Source organism: Bufo gargarizans, chromosome 3 (assembly GCF_014858855.1).
Source record: "Bufo gargarizans isolate SCDJY-AF-19 chromosome 3, ASM1485885v1, whole genome shotgun sequence".
NCBI lineage: Eukaryota > Metazoa > Chordata > Amphibia > Anura > Bufonidae > Bufo > Bufo gargarizans.
The window spans coordinates 475,861,229-475,884,594 of NC_058082.1; the positions used below are offsets into that span (position 1 = coordinate 475,861,229).

Sequence of the window (23,366 nt, forward strand, 5' to 3'; positions counted from 1 at the left end):
AGGATGAGAGGAGAAAGTGGACAGCCCTGTCGCGTCCCATTTGTAATCCTAAAATGAGAGGACAAGGTGCCGTTAACCCTGATTGCGGCAGACGGGTCAGCATAAAGGGCAAACAATGCAGTTATGAAGGGGGCAGGAAAATAAAAATTTTCAAATGTTTTCCTCATATATAAGCCAATCTATCCTGTCAAAGGCTTTTTCCGCATCAGTGGACAACAAAGCCAGAGGGACACGTTTAGTTTTTGCATACTGAATCGGCTGCAGAACCAGCAAAGTATTATCCTTTCCCTCCTTCCCCTTCACAAAGCCAATTTGTTCCCAATTAACCAAGGAAGGAAGTAGATGTTGTATCCTATTGGCCATTATTTTGGCACACAGCTTGATGTCCACATTTAACAAAGAAATAGGTCTATAACTGCTATACAACTTGGCATCCTGTCCTCCTTTGGGTAAAACCGTGATGTGGGCTGCTAATGAGTGTGGGGTAAAGGCACCATCTCTGAATGGAAAGCCCACAGCAGATGAGGACAGAGCACGTCTGAGAACATTTTATAATAAATTATTGAGAAACCATCAGGGCCCGGGCTTTTACCCAAGGGAGTACCTTTCAAGGCCGTATTAAGTTCCTGTAAGGTGAAGGGGGTCACAAGCTGATCCCTCTGAGAGACAGACAGTGACAGTAAGCGTAGGGAGTTCAAAAGAGTGTCCATCTGGTTCTGTCTTATCTCCTTTTCCTCAGATGACTCCCCAGCTCTCAAATTATATAGAGCGGCGTAAAACAGTTCAAATTGAGTAGCTATACTCTGTGTTTCAGTAGTCGACCCTCCTGACTGCGTACGGATTTCTCTAATGAATGTTTGCTCCTGTCTGCGCTTCGCCATTAGGGCCAATAACTTCGAAACCCTGTTGCCATGTAGGTAAACCCTGTGTTTGGCATACATGTAAGCCTTGGAGGCCCTAAAATTCAGCAAATGGTTTAACTTCTCCCTCAGAGTCATGAGTTCGGCTAAGTCCCTCAAAACTAGCGAATATTTGTGTCTCTGCTCTAATTTGGTGATGAAGGACAGTGTGTCATCTATATCTTTCAGCCTTTGCTTGTTAACACAAGCCCCAAGAACTATTAGTTCACCTCGTATAACAGCCTTATGAGCTGCCCATAACACGGAGGAGAATATCTAAGGAGTAGCGTTCTCCCGAAAATAAGTAGAGATCGCCTCAGCTATCCTCTCCTTATGCGGGGTTGATTTCAGCAGTGCATCATTCAGATGTCACGTGAAGGATCTCTTAGGGAGAGACGCAACGTGTAAGGAAATACTAACTGGTGCATGGTCAGAGATGCCTATAGTGCCTATAGAGGAATGCGCAATATTAGGTAGAAATTCTGAGGGGATAAACAGATAGTCCAATCTTTGGTAAGATTTGTGTGCATCAGAATAGTAGGTATAGTCTCTATCCTGTAGATGTGTTATCCATCAAGTATCTTGCAGCCGCATCGAGGCCAAAGATTTTTTTAGGGTAAGAAGTTTCCTATGTGAGATACTCAAATGTTTCGATGTGGAATCTATTGTGGGTTCTAATACCAAGTTAAGATCCCCACCTACCACTAACATACCCGTCCCAAAGGATTTCAACTTTCCCATCGTGTTGGAGAGCCAAGTCACCTGATCAGAATTTGGGCCATATAAGCCTGCGATGGTAACTGGTGTATTCGCTATCAAACCTTTTAGGATTAGGAACCTTCCATCCGGATCCAACAGACTAGCATGTAGTGTAAATGGAACATTTTTCTTTATTGCAATGGTTACACCTCTGGATCTAGATTCACTGCAACCATTGCACAAAATATTTCTGTGGCAAAGCAAGAGTCTTACCGGACCTAAAATGAGTCCTTTGTACGATCACCACCTCTGCTTGCAGCGATCAGAGATGTTGGAAAACCCGGGACCTCTTCTGTGGTGAATTTAATCCCCGCACATTCCATGTCACAATCTTAATAGTGCTCATATAAGAAAGAAACAAATAAAAAAAATAAAGGAAAACAACAACAGAACAGATAAACTCTAATGAAAGAGAAAAATAACTAGAAAGAATGTCCCAGTAGATTGCAATGTCACGGCAAGAGGAAGTGGACCCTCATGCCCCTTTAGCATGTTTACATGAAGTTGCCTCAGGGAACTTCGGTAGATCTGCCAAGCCCTCGATTTGCAGCCAAGACGGAATCTCCGACTCTGGTAGATCAATGGCGTCGCATATAGGAAGTAAGTCGTCTGGCTTCCTGATGAACTTAGTGGAACCCTGAATAACAAAGAAGAGTCCAAAAGGAAATAGCCACCGGTATCTGATTCCCTTTACACGTAAGGCGTCGGTGACCAGTTTTAACTGCCTCCTCTTATTCAGCGTGACCAGGGATAGATTCTGAAAAAAGGAGATTTTTACCCCTTCAAACATTATCTCCCTTGTTTCCCTAGCGGCCCGTAAGATTGCGTCTCTGTGGTGGGAAAGGAGGACTCTGCAAATAATATCTCTAGGAGGTTCTCCGTCTTTGGGTTTGGCCCGTAGTGCTCTGTGTGCCCTTTCCAGTGTCAAATCTTTAGCTGTATCTGGATCCAAGAGGGGTCTCAGGATGGAATAAGTAACGTCCATTATGGTAGAGTCAGTTGATGTTTCGGGGACTCCTTTAATCCTGAGGTTATTTCTCCTACCTCTATTGTCTTGATCTTCTATATAACCCAGGAGGTTATTCATTCTAGCTTGACAAGTTTGCAGGGCGAGTGAAGTGGCCTCTCCAAATGACAATAAAGAAGCTTGATTTTCTTCCAGGTGTTCTACCCTCCCTCCAATGTCTCTTATATCCTGTTTGATATCTGAAAGGTCTGCTAGAACTGGCTGAAGAGCTGATTCAATGATTTTTTTGAAAGCTTTCTGGGTGGTGACCAGTTGCAGATCTTTTGAAAGCGGCCGTTCCCCTCCAGCACTTTCAGGATCAGAAGACTCTAAGGGTGGGCTTCATGCAAGAACCTCTCCATGTCTGTCTGCGATTTCGTCTGTTTAGAGACGGACGATACCTCAGATTTGCCAACTTTGACCATATTGGAGGATAGTTCAGATATGGCCAGTATATGAATCCGAATAGGGTGGTATACAATTCTCTCCTACAGCTGTAGTTCTAAGGGAGCATTAGATGTGAAGAGCAAAAAGACAGCCAAGTAAGGGGGGGGGGGGGGGGGAGGCAGCCTGTGCAGGCATTGGTTAATGAAGGACTATCCCTTTAAGGTTGTGTTCCCCTGGCAGATGTACGTGACTTCTGCAGTCCTGAAATACTCCCAGATCAGATGAGTGCTGGATGTGGTGTCCTTCAGGTCCCCCCCTGGACAGCAGCTTACTCACAAGAGCAGCAGGCATATTCCCTCTTCACAGGCCGAAGACGTCAGGGCCCTCTCCCAGCCCTATCCACAGGGCCCAAGTTATGATGGGGCCGACTCGGCCGAGGAGCACAGATGATCGAGCGGCGTCTAGGAGCAGCAGGTGCCCTCACAGCAGGCGATAGAGCCAAAGAAGCACGGGTCCCTAGCGCCAGGTCGCGATGCGCACGCAACCCACAGGGGAGGCTGGGTGCCGGCAGGTCTCACTAGGCCTCAAGGTTTTTAGGGGCCCCAGACCTCCGCAGAACCCCCTGAATGTATCCGCCTGTGGCAGACAGTAAGCCGGGGGAGGATATATGCCTGTCAGGTAGGTGACACAGGTCATTCGGGAGCGATGGCACTGGATGCGCGTCCCTATTCTGGAGCTCACTAGGAAGCCGTCCTCTCTGCTCGGCTGCAGGCACATTGTCACATTTTTGACTCTGGGCTATACAGAGAAGTATAGTCTATACCATGGCGATTTCCACAAAGGAGCATTTTTAGGAATGCATATTCCCAATAATTGTCCAGTGTAAAGGTTCTGCCAGTCATCCGAGTGGTGAAAGTATCATTCATGAGGACACCAAATTGATTGCTTCTGTGTTCCACATTGTTAGGTCTAAACAGAGATCTGCTGTCCAGAAACAATTAATCTGTATAGAGATAAGTGATTTCAATAGCGATCACTTGTTCCCGTACATAGATGCAGTTATTACAGTATCTCCAATCACACTCAGGAAATTATTGGGGAGAGTGGTTTGTTCCCATTAATTGTCAGTACAGTCGGCCCATTTAAAGGAATTATGCATACTTCACCATTGTTCTCTGCAGAAGTTATACATTTTCTCAAAGTAAAGGTTGGTTTACTGGAGTAGTCTCTGTTATAAATGGCTACATGGAGATGGACAGAGGCTAGTTCACTGTTCAAAATCAAGAGGCAAAATACATGGTCTGTCAGGCAGGAGATTAAGGAAAGTGTAGTTTTTGCAATGTGAAGATCAAGCAGAAAGTCAGGGTAGGCAGAAGACAGGAGTATAAGGTTAGAAAAACCCCAAATCATAACCAGGAAACACAGCAGGAAAAATACCTTAGCACAGTTGGGAACCTATTGTTCAGGCTCTGTAATGGTGGAGGAAGCATCCCTAAATACCAGGTCTTGATGCTGTCATCATAGGAAGCAGCTCAGGAAGTAGCACAGTATTACATATGCAGTACGCCAGTCCTGCAGGGTGAGCGATTATGAGGTCACAGGAGACAGTTAACAGACCGATGGTTGCTATTGGTACTCACAGTTTTTATTATACCCTGGGCAGGCGTACAGCAGTGATGGAGAGGCTGGCACATAGATCCTCTGGGGCATTCTCTGGGTATAGGGACCAGGCCTGGTGGTAGGTGAGGTGCCCTGGGTGTTGTAGGTTTAGTGGGCCGGTGGCAAGATCTCTTATAGTTCGTGACGCCAGTGCTGGTAACGGTGGCACACCGATTTATTGTAGGAATAATTATGGTACACACAGTTGTAGTGAACCAGAACTCCTTTTTACTGAACAGTTCAACTATATACAGGCTTCAGTTAGTTCCATATGCAGGGACTTAGTAACAGGCAGGCTTCACATAAATGGCAGGCAAAGTCTTTGCAAGATACTCAGAGGGAATAACACTCACAGATCAGGCTGTACTTTCTTCAGATCCTGTCTGGCTTTCTCCAAGGCCCGTATGCCCTATTGCTGGCTTTATCCTTGGGTAGGGAAACCTTCCTCTAGTATAAATCCTCTTGCTGTAAATAGGGGAGCAGGTGATTGGTGGATGTGCTGTGTGTTGGACCCCCACCAATCTGATATTGATTTCCTATGACCTAGGAAAGGTCATCAATAACATTAACCCAGAACTACCCTTTAATCATGACTTGATTACAGCAGCTAGGTGTGGTTGAGAATACAGGCACAAAATCAGAATATAGCAGAGCTAATTACACCCAAAACAGCGGTAATTGCAAAGCAGGCCAGGAAAACAATTACATCCTGAAAGCATAGGAAGACAAAAGCCCCATTGACAGACATGGCGAGTGGCGACCGGTGAGCAAGACAGTGTGGAAGCCTCCCTGTAGATGAGTGAGCTGTTACTGAAGCATAATTAGTATGCTTTTCTATCGAAAATCATAAACGCCCAATCAAAATGTAAAATGGTCTCATGGATGTATTGTGAGGGTATTTTTAATTACTGATTGGTTCTTTCCCTTTAATTATGTTACCTTTCATCATTACCATTCTGTGTGGTGATGTGCCTTGTAATCTAGTAGCCATCCCCCATTGTGCTGATAATACCACATTCCTGAGTGATCTCAGAGACATGCGTGCTGCACATTGGATGAGGGGCTAAAAGGTTTAAACTCTGTGGCACACATGCATTCGGGGAACACCAGGAGGAAGGATGTAAGTATTGATTTGCCCTATCTCTTGTACACCCTGGGGTGTCGGTCATGTGTTATAACATGTTAGACAGCCATGTGTTATAGCATGATCAATGGAGTCTCCACCCCATTTAGGCTAGTGATGTATTTAATTTTTATTATTGAGTATGTGATTTGTTTGTGTTATTGTATATTTAATCACACTTAGTAAATATATTTATTCACTTAGCCTGCATAACCTTATTAATTCTTAACTCTTCTGAATTCACATTACGTTACATTACAATGGATTAAATAAAGATAATGTATTACATAAATAAAGGAACTCTATATTGTCAAGGAAATTGTCATACAGATAAGAAAGTCACATCCATTACACAACAGTACACTTAGTATCTGATCTTTTGGGTCGTACATGTATACATTTTTTTCTCATTTGATTTGAGGTCCACACAATCAGTATCTGGCTTGTGTTACAGTCACATTAAAAATTTGCTTAGCTGCACCATTTAACTTGTCATTTATTTCAAGGTTTGCCGATCTTTCAAATCTGGCTTTCATTCTACTTATAGACTATAAGGAATACACTTAACTGTAATAAATTACCTTTATCATGTGTATTGCTAGGACAGCCTTGTCACATTATGATTACCACCTGTATTCTATACTGCATTGAATAATCGCTCAAAAGAAATCCTCCTGCTAATTTCTTAATTATCCCAGTACAGAGCGCTCTGAGAAGCACCGCTGCACCTTCTGTGCTTTGAGTAAAGGATTTGGTGCTCTTTTTAACCTGACCAGTGTTATTTAGGCCTCATACACACAACTGTATGTTTGGTCTGCATCTGATCTGCAAATGCGTACCCATTCATTTCCGCATGTGCAGTCCACATCCGTATGTCTGTTCCGTAGCCCTGCAAAGAAGGTAGAACATGTCCTATTCTTGTCCGTTTTTCAGACAAGAATAGGACATTTCTACAGGCGTTAAAAAAGAAAAGACAGCATGCACTTGTCTAGTATCCCTGATTTGCGGATCTGCGATTTGCAGACCCCCAAATAGATACAGTAGTGTGCGTGAGACCTTAAGTGTATGAATTTTTTGGGAAACTGACTGTGGGCTATTTAAGACTCCATTATTTTGATACTACATATTATTATTATATGGCGTTAGTCATAAACGGTATGTATGGGAGAAAATTTATTAGGCATTGAATGTTAGTAGTTTGTGAACACAGAATGGCAGTGTTTTTTGGCCATGGAATCATTATTATATGCAGTGGTGTACATAGATAAATAAGGGCCCCATAGCAAGGATCAAACCAGGCCCCCCACACAGGACAGAACGGTTTCTGTATAAAACTGTTTTCAATGACCCTTGGGACATTTTTCCACTGCCTCACTTCCTAAATGTTGTTCCTTTAGAGGGTAGAGTCCTGACCAAGTTTTCACCTCCAGTAGAAGAGAAGATAATCCCAACTAAGACTGGGCCCCCTCTTGCCCTGGGCCCCATAGCAGTCGCATGGTCTGCCACTATGGTAGTTACGCCCCTGATTATATGGCCTACATATGACAATGTTATGGGAACTCTTATTTGGATTCTGTTTGCAGTTATTATTCAGGAATTTCTTTGCAGTATTATTTGACGGTATTGGGGTATAAACTTTTTATGAAAAATTGCATACTTTACTTGTTGCCCCCCTGCCCAAATGTTCACAAAACTGTCTCTGCTTACATCCGAAAAGAAGCTGTATCAGACTAAATGAGGGTTAGTCTTAGATACATTCAGTAGAATTTGGCTCCACCAAGGCACTGTATATTTACAGAGCATCTGTCAGCAGATTTCCACCTATGATATTGGCTGACCTGTTCCATGGGCATTTGGCAGATGAAGGCATTTGTGTTGGTCCCATGTTCATATGTGCCCGCATTGCTGAGGAAAATGATGTTTTAATATATGTAAATGAGCTTCTAGGAGCAACGGGGGCGTTACCATTACACCTAGAGGCTCTGTGCTCTCTCTGCAACTACCGCACCCTCTCTACTTTGATTGACAGGGCGAAGTGTGATGTTTCCACTGCTGTCAATCAAAGTGAAGAGGGTGCAGCAGTTGCAGAGAGAACAGAACCTCTAGGTGTAATGGGAACGCCCCCGTTGCTCCTAGAGGCTCATTTGCGTCATTTTTCTCAGCAGTGCGGGCACATATGAACATGGGACCAACACAGATGTCTTCAGCTGCCAAGTGCACATGTAACAGGTCAGCCGGTGTCATAGGGACAGATCTGCTGACAGATGCCCTTTAAGTTTCAGAAACAAAGGACGACTGGGAACAATTGGCCAGGCCTCTAACAATAGAACTGGGATTACAATATTATAGTCATGCAGTAATGCTGCAAACTCATAAATTCAATATGCTAAGATTTGGTAGCAAATGAAATCAAGTCAATTGAACATGTGGTGTGGAATACTGAGCAGTTATGTGTCTATTGATTACAACATCATGGTAAGGTCAGGCTGACATTGAATTAGAATAAAGCTGAATTAAGCATAAGTTTCAGTTGCTGTTGTACCAGCCATTCGGCAGAAGCAAATTCAGCACTATATCCACCACCACTCAGAATAAAAACCTGAAATAACTATATACCTGTAAGTATTAAATCAGGGGTCCTCAAGCTACGGCCCGCGGGCCACATGCGGCCCTCCGAGGACACTGATCCGGCCCGCCGGGTGTTTTGGCCGTTTCAGCAATTCTGTAGGCAGCGGTGGCGGCTGCAGGGCACAGCAGGAGATGAGCGCTGCGCTTCCATTGCGCTCATCTCCATAGTGATCTGCATCGCTGTCTTTAGGACAGCGATACAGATGGCTGTGGCAGGGGAGGGAGATGCATCTCCCTTCCCTGTTTCTCTGATAGGCTGCGGGCCTTGTGCCGGCAGCCTATCAGAGGCCAGTGCAGGCGGCGCGATGACGTCATCGCGCTGCTTGAGCAGTACAGAGCGGGACACAGGCCAGAAGAGGCCTGCATCGCACCGCATCGCAGATGGTAAGTATGAGTGTTTTTTTATTTTATTAAATTGGCCAATTTTTCTGCCACACTTATTACTGGCACATGGGGGGGGGGGGCAGCAATTGGCACTTATTATTGGCACATGGGGGGGTGGCAGCAGAGAGAAGACTGGCACATGATGGGGGGAGAATTGGCACTTATTACTGGCACATGGGAGGGGGGTGGCAGCATAGAGGAGACTGGCACATGATGGGGGGGATTGGCACTTATTATTGGCACATGGGGGTGGCAGCAGAGAGGAGACTGGCACATGATGAGGGGGGAGAATTGGCACTTATTACTGGCACATGGGGTGTGGCAGCAGAGAGGAGACTGGCACATGATGGGGGGAGAATTGGCACTTATTACTGGCACATGGGGGGTGGCAGCAGAGAGGAGACTGGCACATGATGGGGGGAGAATTGGCACTTATTATTGGCACATGTGGGGGTGGCAGCAGAGATGAGACTGGCACATGATGGGTGAGGTGGAGAATTGGCACTTTTCACTGGCACATGGGGGGTGGCAGCATAGAGGAGACTGGCACATGAGTGTCATGAAAGTGAAGGAGGGCGCACTACGCATGCGCAAATTTCACTGGCACATGGGGGGTGGCAGCATAGAGGAGACTGGCACATGAGTGTCATGAAAGTGAAGGAGGGCGCACTACGCATGCGCAGCTGCCCTCCATTAATTTCTATGAGGCTGCCGAAAATAGCCGAGCGCTGGCTCGGCTATTTCCGTCGGCCTCATAGAAATGAATGGGAGCATGGGCAGTGCATGTAAGGTACGCTCCCATTCACTTTCGGGGCTCTGTTCTCTATATAGGTGCGGGTCCCAGCGGTGGGACCCGCACCTAACTATATGCCCACATTGTCCAAGATGGGAATACCCCTTTAAACTATAGTCCGGCCCTCCAACGGTCTGAGGGACAGTGAACTGGCCCCCTCTTTAAAAAGTTTGAGGACCCCTGCATTAAATAATAATAATATAATAACAAAAAAGCCAGAGATTAGTATCAGGTTTGCATGTTTAAGGAAAATGTAAATGAATGTCACTATTGTGGTAATGCAATAGGAGAAATGACGAGGGCACAATGAAACATTACATTAAGAATTACATTCAGGATAGAGAGCTGATAACCATGCAGGTATGCTATGTAATATCCAATATGCAATGGAATAATAGCAATTTGCAGATTTTAAAGTCAATGTTGCCCATAGTTCTGTTACCCTCCCCAAAACAGGGCATAACTAGAGTAACACACCAAGGCCAATATTACCAATAATACTTGGTCAGATAATATCACCACATAGTGACTGAATATTACCACCCTACTAATCCTGAAAAAAAAAAACACTGTACTAGAACCAAACTGACCAGTGATGGTGTTTAATGTCAGTTGTACATAGATCCTGCAGACTGTATAAGTGATTACAGTACAGTGGGTACATGACGGGAATCATTCACTTTTCTTCTCTATCCAGCACAGACCACCATGAAAACTTCTTCATGTTTGCAGTGTGTAATGCACAAACAGCTTTGGCTCCTTTCTCTCCAGTGTCCTCCCTGCCTATTCCCCACCTATACACTTACCATCCATATTACCCCAAACAGTAAAAAAAATGCTCCCCTTTTGTGCCCCATACAGGAATATCACCCCTTGTGTGTTCCCATTATGCCAGAGCAGTAATGTCCCCCTATTTGGCCCCATGCAATACCAATGCCCCCCATTGTACCCTATGCAATTGTAATGTCCGCCAATACAATAGTAATGTCCCCCATAAAATAGCAATTTCCTCCCATTGTCCTCCTATACAAAAGTAATGCCTCCCAATCAATAGTAATGCACCTACAGTGCCCCATTGCGCGCCTATACAATAGTAATGTTCCCATTATGCTACTGTACCTCATTACAATAGTAATACCACTATTGTGCCCCCATACAATAGTAATTCCCCACACTGGCCCCTATACAGTACTAATGCCCCCTTTTTGCTCCTCCATACAATAGTAATGTTCCCATTGTGCTCCCATACAATAGTAATTCCCCCCTCATACAGTAGTAATGCCCGCCATTGTGCCTCAAATACAATAGTAATGCCCCCCATTGTGCCCCCATATAATAGTAATGCCCCATTGGCTCCTATACGGTAGTAATGCCCCCTTTTTGTGCCTCCGTATAATTGAAATTTCTCCCCTGTATTTTCCTACACACAATACAAATTTTCCTTTTGAAGTCTTTGTTAATAATATGTGCTGGTGGCGCAATGCAGTGACATCATTTTGCCACCTGACATCTTCTGCGTAAGTCCAGCCTCTGGCAGGCAACAGGGCTAAAGCAGCTGATTGCTTACTAGAGGAAGTGGCAGAGCAGGGAGCTAATGATTCTCTGCTCCGCCATCATTTTCAGCTGGATCTGCATCCTGAAGATGTGGATCCAGTTGAATGCGACACTTACCCAGGGATTCCCTTCCCCTCCAGGCCAGATGCAGTTGCACTTCCTGCGTCCACTGCACGTGGAGTTTTTCCTCTTTGATTTATATGGACTCTGAGAGATAAAAAATACATTCTCATCATAATGAGATAATCACACTAAGTTTTTTGTCACTGAAACAAGGCACATCAGACGTCAATGGAGCCTGGCTGGGCTAGACTGAGATTAATAGGCAGCCAGTCCACCAGTTCATTAATAATATCACCTCTTGCCCAATATCCCAGAAAAGCAGTGGTGTGCAACGCATGCTGTGTTAGATTTTGTTTTACTTGGTCACAGCACCCCCTTACATATGTAAACCACATCATCACCAACACAAGAAGGAAAATAAAAGTGAAATATAGAAACACCTAATCATATGATCAAGAAGGACGGACATTGCATTCCCAATAGCATCACATTCCACAGTACAACACAAAATACTTCCCCAGAAGCACCAGATACCACAGTGTGGCACAAAATACCTCCCAGACGGTGCTGAACAAATACCGCCATACAGCACAAAATATCTCCCCAGCAGCCAAATTAAGTACCAGAATGCAACACAGAATAAAACCCGGGCAGCACCAAGCAAATGCCACACTGCAGCACAAAATATCCCTCCAACAGCACCAAATACCACTGGGCAGTATAAAATATCCCTCCAACAGCACCAAATACCACCAGGCAGTATAAAATATCTCTCCAGCAGCCCCAAATACCATAGGGCAACACAAAATACCTCTACAGCAGTGCCAGATACCACAGTGCATGAAACTGGCAGCAGCATTGTATCCATTCTCCACCATTCCTCCCCCCACAGGTAGCAGCATTGTCTCGCTAGCCATCCCTCTCCCAACAGGCACCTGGCCTTACCCCCTTTACTACACTAAACTACCAAAGAACCAAGCATTGAAACCCTCTACTACTGTAGAGAGCCAGGTATTGTAGAATGAATCCCTTTACTAAATATTGGAGATATGGCACTCAATATCTGGAAAGTTTGCTCAAACAAGTCACTTTATTGATGCAATAACTTTTTAAAAATAATTAAAATGTCATACAAAATACGCAATTTGTACAGAAATTAAATAACATAAAGATAAAACGTCACAATTGACAGTATAAAAAATCACTTATAGTGTATATGTACACACATCAGACAGCGAATGGGTGCTTGTCTATAATCTAATTGAATGGATCCAGAGAGTTAAATTCCCAACACTAAAGCACTGAATATGTTGTTGCTCAGTAGTTTTCAATTGAGAAATTAATCGAATGTCACCATTAATTCGGTATAAAATAATCGCCGATTGTCATTATTGTGGTGCAGTCGCAGGATTTTCGGATTTAATTGTGGAAATTATTCAGAATATTTAGGAATATGCATATATCACAGTTCATGGAACTTATCGGATTAAAGTTCAGAAGTTGTTAGCTCTAGGTGGCGTCCCACCTTTTTTCAAGCTATTTAAATCCCTTACCTCCACTTCTCAATATGGTTTGTTCAATCACCGTTTCCTCAGCGTCCCAAATATTCGATTTCTCCTTACTTGCAAATCAGAGTGTATCACTCTGAGGAGTTTTCGAACTTGATATAGGACGAGTTGGTCACTTAGGAGGTTATTGGTAAGGGAGGTGTAACTGTAGATCTCCTTGCGTACGCCAAAAATGGTGGTAATGTGGGGTCCAGATTCCTCCCAGACGCGTTTCGAAGTCCCAAGGGGTGCTGACTTCTTCCTCAGTGGTGACCTGGCTCCCCCTAAACCACCTTTTTTATACCATCTTTGTTAATTGGTTCCAGATGTCCCAAAGATCAGTCCTGGATCACAATCCAGGTACCATAGTGACAAAATCTGGTCTGGATTGTTACAATATACTATACTCAATAATAAAATTGAATATTTTTAATAATAAAGTAAATTCATCTAATCTGACAACAGTCCTCCATGTTGGATTGAGACAGTTTGATTCATCTACTTTTAGATGTATAGATTATAGACAAGCACCCATTCGCTGTCTGATGTGTGTACATATACACTATAAGTGATTTTTTATACTGTCAATTGTGACGTTTTATCTTTATGTTATTTAATTTCTGTACAAATTGCGTATTTTGTATGACATTTTAATTATTTTAAAAAAGTTATTGCATCAATAAAGTGACTTGTTTGAGCAAACTTTCCAGATATTGAGTGCCATATCTCCAATATTAATTAAATGTTTTACTTTCTGGTGTTTGGAGTTCACACCTAGATATTGAGCACCTCTCTATCCTACGGAGTAGTAGAGCCACTCCATATTGCTAATTTTTGAATCCCTTTACTACCCTACACTACTCTGGAACCAGGCATTAGCATTTGTGGCACCTTAAAACACTAGATCAGGGATCAGCGACCTCTGGCACTCCAGGTGTTCTGAAACTACAACTCCCAGAATGCTCCATTCACTTCTATTGGAGTTAGAAGAACTGCCTAACAATTTTGCATGCTGGGAGTTGTAGTTTTACAGCAGCTGGAGTGCCAAAGGTTGCTGATCCCTGGACTAGAGATTATCCCTCTACTACCCTTGACCATTACAAAAGCTGGCATTAACGCTTTCACCAAAGTAGACCATCAGAAAAGGTGTAACCCCTCCATTAGCCTAGACTCCCAGGGAATTCACTCTGACTCTGATATATTATTATTATTTTTGCTGTTTTCTAGACTTGACTGCATACAATAATCTGGTTCATTTTATAGCCTTAAGATTGTGCAAACATAACAACCATTGGGGTTATGCTGTGCATGTCACACATCCTCTTTGTCTTTCCATGCTGGGGGAGGGGGGGGGGATGTTATCTTTAAGCAATTTAACTGTTTCTGGTGACTCAAAATATTACAATCACACTAGGGTGCATAGTGTTAATGAAAAGGATGAGAATAAAGCCTGAACTTCACATACATGAAATCGTGCCATGTGTTGTGGAAATTTTATTATGCGGACATTTTATCTTAGGATGTGTGTGTGTTTTTATAGATTGTCATCTGTCTCCCTGTGTCGGATTTAACCGAAGAACGCTTGAGAGGGTACTTGGGTTAAATCGGGACCAGTGGAAAAACCGTCAGTATGAAAACCTTCTCATGGGCTTGGAGACGTGTTCTCAGTGTGTAGGGGGGCGTTTGCCGGTTTGTGAGAACTAAGTTCAATGCACTGGGCTTCTTCCCTTCAAATGTCTATACACATTAGAGAAGTGAAGTCTGCATAACGAGAGATACATATTATACCTCTGCTGCGGCTTCGCTATCCCTTTCTGGATACATATCTGCCTTGTCGGTATACTCGTACCGTATACTGACAATAGCCGTAGCAATGTCTCGCAGATAGTCTCAAACCTATAAGAACCAGTAGAATGATCTTCACTAGATACTGGTCACTTTGAGCAGTATTGAATGGGATCCATGCTGACAGTGATGGGGGATAGGCGGCCAACTGGCTGATCAGACAATGGACATGACTCATCCTTCCTTATACAGGGATGGGGTGTGTGCATTGCACTGTCCGGCCACGTTGATGCCCTCCCCTGTCTTTTGACAAGTCTCACTTCCTGTATGTCATCACTTCCTGCATCCTTGTTATCGGCCAGCCCCTTTTACACCTTTTGTGAGTAAATAAAAGAAATAGACTGGGCAGGGGGAAGGGGTTGCTCAGCAGAACTTAACATGAAAACACCTTTGGCTGACTGCGGTTGAGGGATTTGCCTTTTTCTTACACAAAGCCTGATGAGAGCGGATTGCTAATATTAATATTTCTACAACAGATAATATTTCTACAACACATGTCTTCATCAAAAAATTATTTAGAAGAACCTCAAAAAATTGTTGTTTTATGCTGAGGGTCAGAATCAACAACCTCCTCTCCCACTGGTTAACATGTACATGAGTTCATCATCAAGCACGCTGAAAAAAAACAACTAGTGTGCAAGAGGAGGATGAAGGAAGCCATTCGGGATAATTCAAAATCTCAGACAATCCCTAGAATGGCCTATGACTGCCGCAGCCAACCCCCGTCCTCAGTTGTCTACCGCTGAGAACAGTGCATGGATTAAGTGGTCACGTGGCATATCCCATCATGTCATTGTGCACTTCACTGACACTGTAATGTCTTGTAATGTGCAAACATATCTAGTGGGTGCACCCTGCAGGGCTATGTGATTGCGTGGTCAGATTACTGGCTGATACTGTAATGCCTGCAAGCAGGTGGTAATTTGTAGTACAGTATATGGTTTCAATTTTTTCTCTTACATTCAAATGCCATCTAGTGGTGGGTCAGAGGAAATGCCTTTCTTTACAAGATTCATTCTCTATTTCTGGTTATAGAAAGATCCCAACCTAGAATGAGAAATTTCTAATAATGCTGTTTTCTTATGGGACTCCAGGGTCTAAGTGCAACTGCTACCTCTGCATCCCCTATACCTATGCCCCTTACAGTTACACTGCAGGTACAGAAAAATACAGTATTACCTCCTGTCCTAATAATTTAGGCAGTATGATATTTATATCATCTAAAATAAATATTGGTTCATAAGAGTTTCTCATTCTTAGGCCTCTTGCACACGACCGTATGCCCTCCGAGACATACGGTCCGTGAGCGGATCATATATCCCGGAGCAGCATTGATCGTGCGCACGGGAGTACACAGCATCATAGAGTACAATGATGCTGTGGACGACGGGCCGCCCGCGGGGCTATTTTCCCACACTCATATGATCTTATGAGTGCGGGACAATAGCCCCGCGGGTGGCCTGACGTGCACAGCATCATTGTACTCGATGCGCACGATCAATGCCGCTCCAGGACATATGGCCCGCTTACAGACCATATGTCTCGGAGGGCATATGGTCGTGTACAAGAGGCCTTAGAGTGGTTCCACGCTAATTTTGTTTTTCAAAATGCTGTCTTTTTTTGGAGCAAAAATGCTGCAGCCAGATAGTAACATAGTACATAAGGCCAAAAAAGACATTTGTCCATCTAGTTCGGCCTATTATCCTGCAAGTTGATCCAGAGGAAGGCAAAAAAAAACCTGTGAGGTAGAAGCCAATTTTCGCTGTCAAGTCTAGAACTTACCTCCTCATAGAAACTGATTAAATTTGTTTGGCATGACCGATCCCTCATGAAGCCATGCTGATATGGCGTTATTTGCTTATTTCCGTTGAGATGCTCTAAGATAGCATCTCTCAGAAAACCTTCAAACAGTTTACCCACAACAGATGTTAAACTTACTAGCCTATAGTTACCAGGCTCTGTTTTTGGACCCTTTTTGAATATTGGCACCACATTTGCCATATGCCATCCGGTCCTGGCGATTTGTCTATTTTAATCTTTTTAAGTCGCTGATGTACTTCTTCCTGGGTCAGACAGGACACTTTTAATGGGGAATTTATTTTTACATTCTGCATGTCATCTGACAGTTTATTTTTCTCAGTGAATACATTGGATAAAAAAAATTTAACAGCTTTGCTTTCTCCTCATCGCTCTCTGCGACTCCCCCCTCATTACTCTTTAAAGGGCCGACACCTTCAGATTTATACTTTTTAACATTTAAATAATTGAAGAACATTTTAGGGTTAGTTTTACTCTCTTTGGCAATTAATCTCTCGGTCTCTAGTTTGGCCGCTTTTATTTGTTTTTTACATGTTATATTTTTTTTCTTATAATTTTTCAGTGCTTCCGTGCTACCCGCCTGTTTTAGTGATTTATATGCTTTATTTTTGTCATTTATTGCTTTCTTTACAGTTCTATTTATCCACATTGGTTTCTTTTTGTTTCTTAACCTTTTATTCCCATACGGTAAGTACCTCTCACAATGAGATTTTAGGATGTTTTTAAAGATATCCCATTTTGTGGCTGTATTTTTTTTTTGAGGACTTTGTCCCAGTTAGTTAGGCCTATGGCCTCTCTTAGTTGGCTAAATTTAGCTTTTTTGAAGTTTGGTATTTTTGTTCCTCCCTGTAGAAACGCTCTTTTGAATGATAATTGGAAGGTTATTACTTTATGGTCACTATTTCCCAGGTGTCCCCCAACCTGCACGTCTGTTGTTCTATCAGGCCTATTGGTTAATACTAAGTTCAGTTGGGAGAGGTAATTGTCTTTGGTTATTGCCAAGAACCTGTTTCCCTTATGAGATATACAAGTTTCAGTTTCCCAGTCTATATCTGGGTAGTTGAAGTCCCCCATAATAACCACCTCATTATCATTTGCCGCCTCGTCTATCTCGTTTAGTAGTAGATTTTCTGTGGACTCTGTTATATTAGGTGGTTTATAGTAAACTCCTATTAGTAATTTATTATTGTTTTTAGCTCCATGTATCTCTACCCACAGTGACTCCACATGTTCACGTCCCTCACTTATATCTTCACGGAGTGTGGGCTTTAGACAGGATTTTACATAAAGGAGAACACCACCCCCTCTCCGGCTTTGACGATCTTTTCTAAACAGACTGCAACCTTGTACATTAACCTTGCACCTTTCTCAGGGGCCCACCGGGGGAATCCCATGTTCCCCTGTGGGCCAGTCCCAGTCCACAGAGTCACAATCTGGCTGCTAGAGCGGCACCTTCACCTTCCTTCATACTGATAGAAGTGCTCATGTTCTGCTCAGTGACGCTTTAACTGATAGACCAATGAGCGCTTACATCAGTATGAGAGGACAGCGCTTATTGCCTGCTGCTGGTTATTGCATTTGCGCACACTGAATTGCTGAGCTGGCTTCTGTGAGTTGCATCCCTATATGGTCCCGATATTCAATAGTATTGTGCCTGCACCCTACTGATGACAGCTCAGTCTGACTCAGCAGCACCCCACTTTCTGCTTCCCCGATTAGCATGCGCCTGCCACCTCTACCGATGTTAAAGAGGAGCTGTCACCTCTCCTAAAGTGTCTGTTTTAGGACCTACTTGCATTTCCCATGTAATAACAATTCTGGAGAATCATTTCTTGTGACTCTATGTTGTGCCATTCTTCTCATATTCCTGCTAGAAGTTTATGGATAAAGGTACAGATGGGCAGTACCAGTTGGAGGTGTGTCCCTGCACAGTCTGCCACTGACAGCATTGATTGGACAATGCCAGACTGTGCAGGGACACACCCCAGCTAGTAACACCCAGCTGTACCTTCATCCATAAACTTCTACCAGGAATAGAAGAAGAATGGCAAAGCATATAGTCATAAGAATAGATACTCCAGAATTATTATTTTATGTGGAATACAGTTATTTAGTAAAACAGACATGTCAGGAGTGGTGACAGGTCCCATTTAAGTGCACAGCACACAAGGGGAGAGCCAGGACAGGCTGTGCCATGCTCCCTACCGATCCTGTGATCAAGCAATAGAATCTCTTTGCAGCATCGGTAGGGCACAGGGAATTTTACCGGAGTTGTCGGGAAAAGGGGGCATGGCTTGGGCAGGGAAGAGATATGGGCCGTCAGCCAATCTCATTTACTATTTTGTATGCCATCCGCCGCCAGTGAATTGGGATTAAGACCGGTGTATAAATCTCCGGTCTTGAGAAATGACCCCCTATGTTTTATTATAGTTTATTTATTTTGTTGTGGGGGGGGGGGGGGGGTATTTATTTTTTTACTGTAGATTTTAGTCCTTTAGGAGTCATTAGTCCTCTGATCGCTTATACCAGGCATGCTCAACCTGCGGCCCTCCAGCTGTTGCAAAACTACAACTCCCAGCATGCCCGAACATACTACAGTTATCAGCCTACAGCAGGGCATTGTGGGAGTTGTATTTTTACAACAGCTGGAGGGCCGCAGATTGAGCATGCCTGGCTTATACCATAGACTGCAATAGAACTCTATTGCAGTCCATAGGAATTTGACAGGCTTTCTGTTAAGCCATTCTATAGGCCTATCTTAACAGGCAGCTTACTGTGGGAAGCCTTGGAGCCTGCATACGAATCAATCAGAACCCAACAATTTTGCCGCAGGGACACTTTTGGAGAACAGAATGCCCCCTCTTTCCGTTAAATGGTTTAACAGTTGCAATTCCACGGCAGCTATTGATCATGTGATCTGAGGGATTAAATGACTGGGATCAGAGTTATCTCCAATTTTGGTCATTGTGGTCACTTGTCACCTATATTACATAGCCGGCACCTTCACACTATGTTTTCATTTACATTCAATCTTACACTTGGTGGATGTATGCTACACACAAGTTTTTGAAAATCCATGCTATGATTATTGGAAAAGGTCACTTTCCAAAACTGGGAACATTTCCCCCAAAAAATAGATATTTCATTGTAATCAATAATCTAAAATGGCTTATATGAGATGGTAAATTACAAAAAATAACATCATAACATGAATTCACTGTAAGGAATGAGAAATTAATGCAATTAAAGTTTTTAGTAAGACAATTTTATTTAAAAATGAAAACCACATTTTGTCTGTTACATTTTGGAAAACCCATAGGATTATTTATACCATTATAATGAAGGTGAACATTTCAAAAGATCATCTAAACCATCTGAAAAATTGTGTTTCCAATGTCTAGAAGTGTATTTTCAGTATTCACCTCTAATAACCACCTCTCAGACGAAGCACTAAATGTAATGTTGATTCCTTCTGAATGTTGTAGTCACAGAGAGTGCGGCCATCTTCAAGCTGCTTCCCAGCAAAGATCAATCTCTGCTGATCTGGTGGGATACCTTCTTTGTCTTGAATCTTTGCTTTCACATTCTCAATAGTGTCACTGGGCTCCACCTCAAGGGTGATGGTCTTGCCTGTTAAGGTTTTCACGAAGATCTGCATACCACCTCTCAGACGAAGAACAAGGTGAAGGGTGGATTCTTTCTGAATGTTGTAATCACAGAGAGTGCGGCCATCTTCCAGTTGCTTGCCAGCAAAGATCAATCTCTGCTGATCTGGTGGGATACCCTCTTTGTCTTGAATCTTTGCTTTCACATTCTCAATAGTGTCACTGGGCTCAACCTCAAGGGTGATGGTCTTGCCTGTTAAGGTTTTCACGAAGATCTGCATACCACCTCTCAGACGAAGAACAAGGTGGAGGGTGGATTCTTTCTGAATGTTGTAATCACAGAGAGTGCGGCCATCTTCCAGTTGCTTGCCAGCAAAGATCAATCTCTGCTGATCTGGTGGGATACCCTCTTTGTCTTGAATCTTTGCTTTTACATTCTCAATAGTGTCACTGGGCTCCACCTCAAGGGTGATGGTCTTGCCTGTTAAGGTTTTCACAAAGATCTGCATACCACCTCTCAGACGAAGAACAAGGTGGAGGGTGGATTCTTTCTGAATGTTGTAATCGCAGAGAGTGCGGCCATCTTCCAGTTGTTTGCCAGCAAAGATCAATCTCTGCTGATCTGGTGGGATACCCTCTTTGTCTTGAATCTTTGCTTTCACATTCTCAATAGTGTCACTGGGCTCCACCTCAAGGGTGATGGTCTTGCCTGTTAAGGTTTTCACAAAGATCTGCATACCACCTCTCAGACGAAGAACAAGGTGGAGGGTGGATTCTTTCTGAATGTTGTAGTCACAGAGAGTGCGGCCATCTTCAAGCTGCTTCCCAGCAAAGATCAATCTTTGTTGATCTGGTGGGATGCCCTCTTTGTCTTGAATCTTTGCTTTTACATTCTCAATAGTGTCACTGGGCTCCACCTCAAGGGTGATGGTCTTGCCTGTTAAGGTTTTCACAAAGATCTGCATACCACCTCTCAGACGGAGCACAAGATGGAGGGTGGATTCTTTCTGAATGTTGTAATCGCAGAGAGTGCGGCCATCTTCCAGTTGTTTGCCAGCAAAGATCAATCTCTGCTGATCTGGTGGGATACCCTCTTTGTCTTGAATCTTGGCCTTCACATTCTCAATAGTGTCACTGGGCTCCACCTCAAGTGTGATGGTCTTGCCAGTAAGAGTTTTTACAAAGATCTGCATTTTTATCTGGAAAAGAAGATGAATATTGATAGATTAGATTATTGAAGATTCACATCCAGTGTCTTGATTTATTTAAAAAAAGACAGAAAATAAATAAATAAAGGAAGTTGCGCAGTTTATGAAGTGAAAATTGAAAGATTCCATGCATTTTTTCTGGAATGATAGATTGATAATATCCATAAGTCCTACATCTTGGTTTTGCATCAATCACAACTCTGTGTATATTGTATGACAAGCTGGCATCTATGCTTACAGAGAAAAACATTGTGTAACACAATGCCAATATAGTGCCAGTATAGCCATATGAATGTTATATGTAGTTGTTCTACAGACATGACTTGCTGAAAACCTCATACAATAGCACATTAGTGTAATACGAAGTGTAACATACCTTCTTTCTCTCCGAGGAATGACAGCCAGCGTTTGATTCTGCCGTAGTCTAAGCTGCGGTGAAAACAGCTGATGGACTCTGTACCTGAAAGCAAGTATATATACTGCTTAGTGACATCAAAGAGAAAACCAACCAGTTCTCCGGGACTGGAATATCCAGTAGTCATTGCTTAATCAAGAAGTCTTCATCACTATAAGTCTTTATAATCAGTTGCCAAAAAGGGCATCGCCTTGTTATTAAATCTTCCTTGTATCCATTCGTCATGATGAAAAATTGCTTAAAAGAGGCTGCACAAGATTGACGAGCTCATTGCAAGCTACTAGACAACGCCTTGTTGCTTATATGCTAAGTTAAAGATACGTTATAGTAAGAGGAGAATTGTCGGTAACACAGGGATTCTGTCTTCCATGGTTTCTGAATCTCTGTGTCACAGGGGTCCCAGTATTGACCGAACCGAATAATGTTTTTTTTGGAGTTGTTACAAAGTCTGAGCATTAGCATCTGGAATCAATTGCTTAGAGCTCACTGATAATATCTACGTGGATACCAGAATTTTTAAGCTGTCAGACTCAGTCATGATCCACCAGAATGAATAAAGGCATCTGAACTGCGTGAAACAGACTGCAACCTGTTTATAGAATAGAAGGCCATGCTACCTAAGGGTATGGTCACACAGTCAGGTTTTTTTATGCAGTTTTGGAAGCTAAAATCAGTTGTGGATCATAAAAGGAGAGAAAGTATAAAACTGTAACAAGAAACCTGAACATGTGGCCATACTCTAATGCTATATACTGTAAATCATTATAATATCATATCTTAGCTACTGTAGGCTGACAACAATCCACTGATACTAATAATACTGCAAAGCATGTGTGTTGTGCACCTTATCTTTCTGTTAATTTCAAAGCCAGGAGCCCTCAACATTCACCAAAGATATGGACATTTCTGAGTTAACAGGCTTTTTATCCACTAAAGTAAAGGGGCCCACTGTCCATACACCTTCAATAGCTGTCAGCCAAATGTTTAGCAGACAGCGGCCACTCCCGACTCCCCCATGCACACATACTTGGCTCCATCAAAGCATGCATGTGGTTTCAACAGAGGGAGAGAAGAAAGTCGCCACCAGACACTTCTGCCAGTGGCCTATCTCTGTAGTCTGTAGCTCTACATACACAATAGATTGTCTACCAGCCCTGCCCCAAAAAAATGGATTCAGCCAACAATGTTCTAATGCGTATGGAGGCCATAAGGATATACAGTCACTTACTGATCCATAGATTTCTGACTGTTTCAACCCGGTGATCCATATCATGAAGATGCCACAACACTAGTTAACTGATACACCCATCCTAAAAATATGCAGTGAGAAGTAGGGACTAGCCACTTAAATATGGTCCTTTAACACCCACATTTACTATACAAATGTATGTATTGCCTCAATATTGAAGAACATTAAAGGGGTTTTCCAGGAGTTGAATACTGGTGACCTATCCTCAGGATAGGTCAATATTTGATAGGTGCAAGTCCAGCTCCCAGCACCGTGCTGATCAGCTGTAGAGACTGAGGGACTCCAGTGAACACTGTGGCATCTTCTTAGGCCGATGACATCATGTTGATCAGTCACATGACCTATGTGTAGCACAGCCTCTATTCAATGGGCTATTCAATGTCTATACCCTGTTGATGGCTCTAGATTAGGGTTGAGTGAATCG

General features: G+C 43.1%; 1 protein-coding gene across 1 annotated transcript; it reads right to left on the minus strand.

The window, feature by feature from the left end:
* Positions 1-19,708: 19,708 nt before the first annotated feature.
* Positions 19,709-21,787, minus strand: UBB (ubiquitin B). Its single transcript, XM_044283749.1, has 2 exons — positions 21,655-21,787; positions 19,709-21,269 (listed from the first exon to the last, which is right to left on the minus strand). The coding sequence occupies exon 2, from the start codon at positions 21,261-21,263 to the stop codon at positions 19,890-19,892; it is 1,374 nt and encodes a 457-aa protein (XP_044139684.1). The 5' UTR covers positions 21,264-21,269; positions 21,655-21,787; the 3' UTR covers positions 19,709-19,889.
* Positions 21,788-23,366: the final 1,579 nt, after the last annotated feature.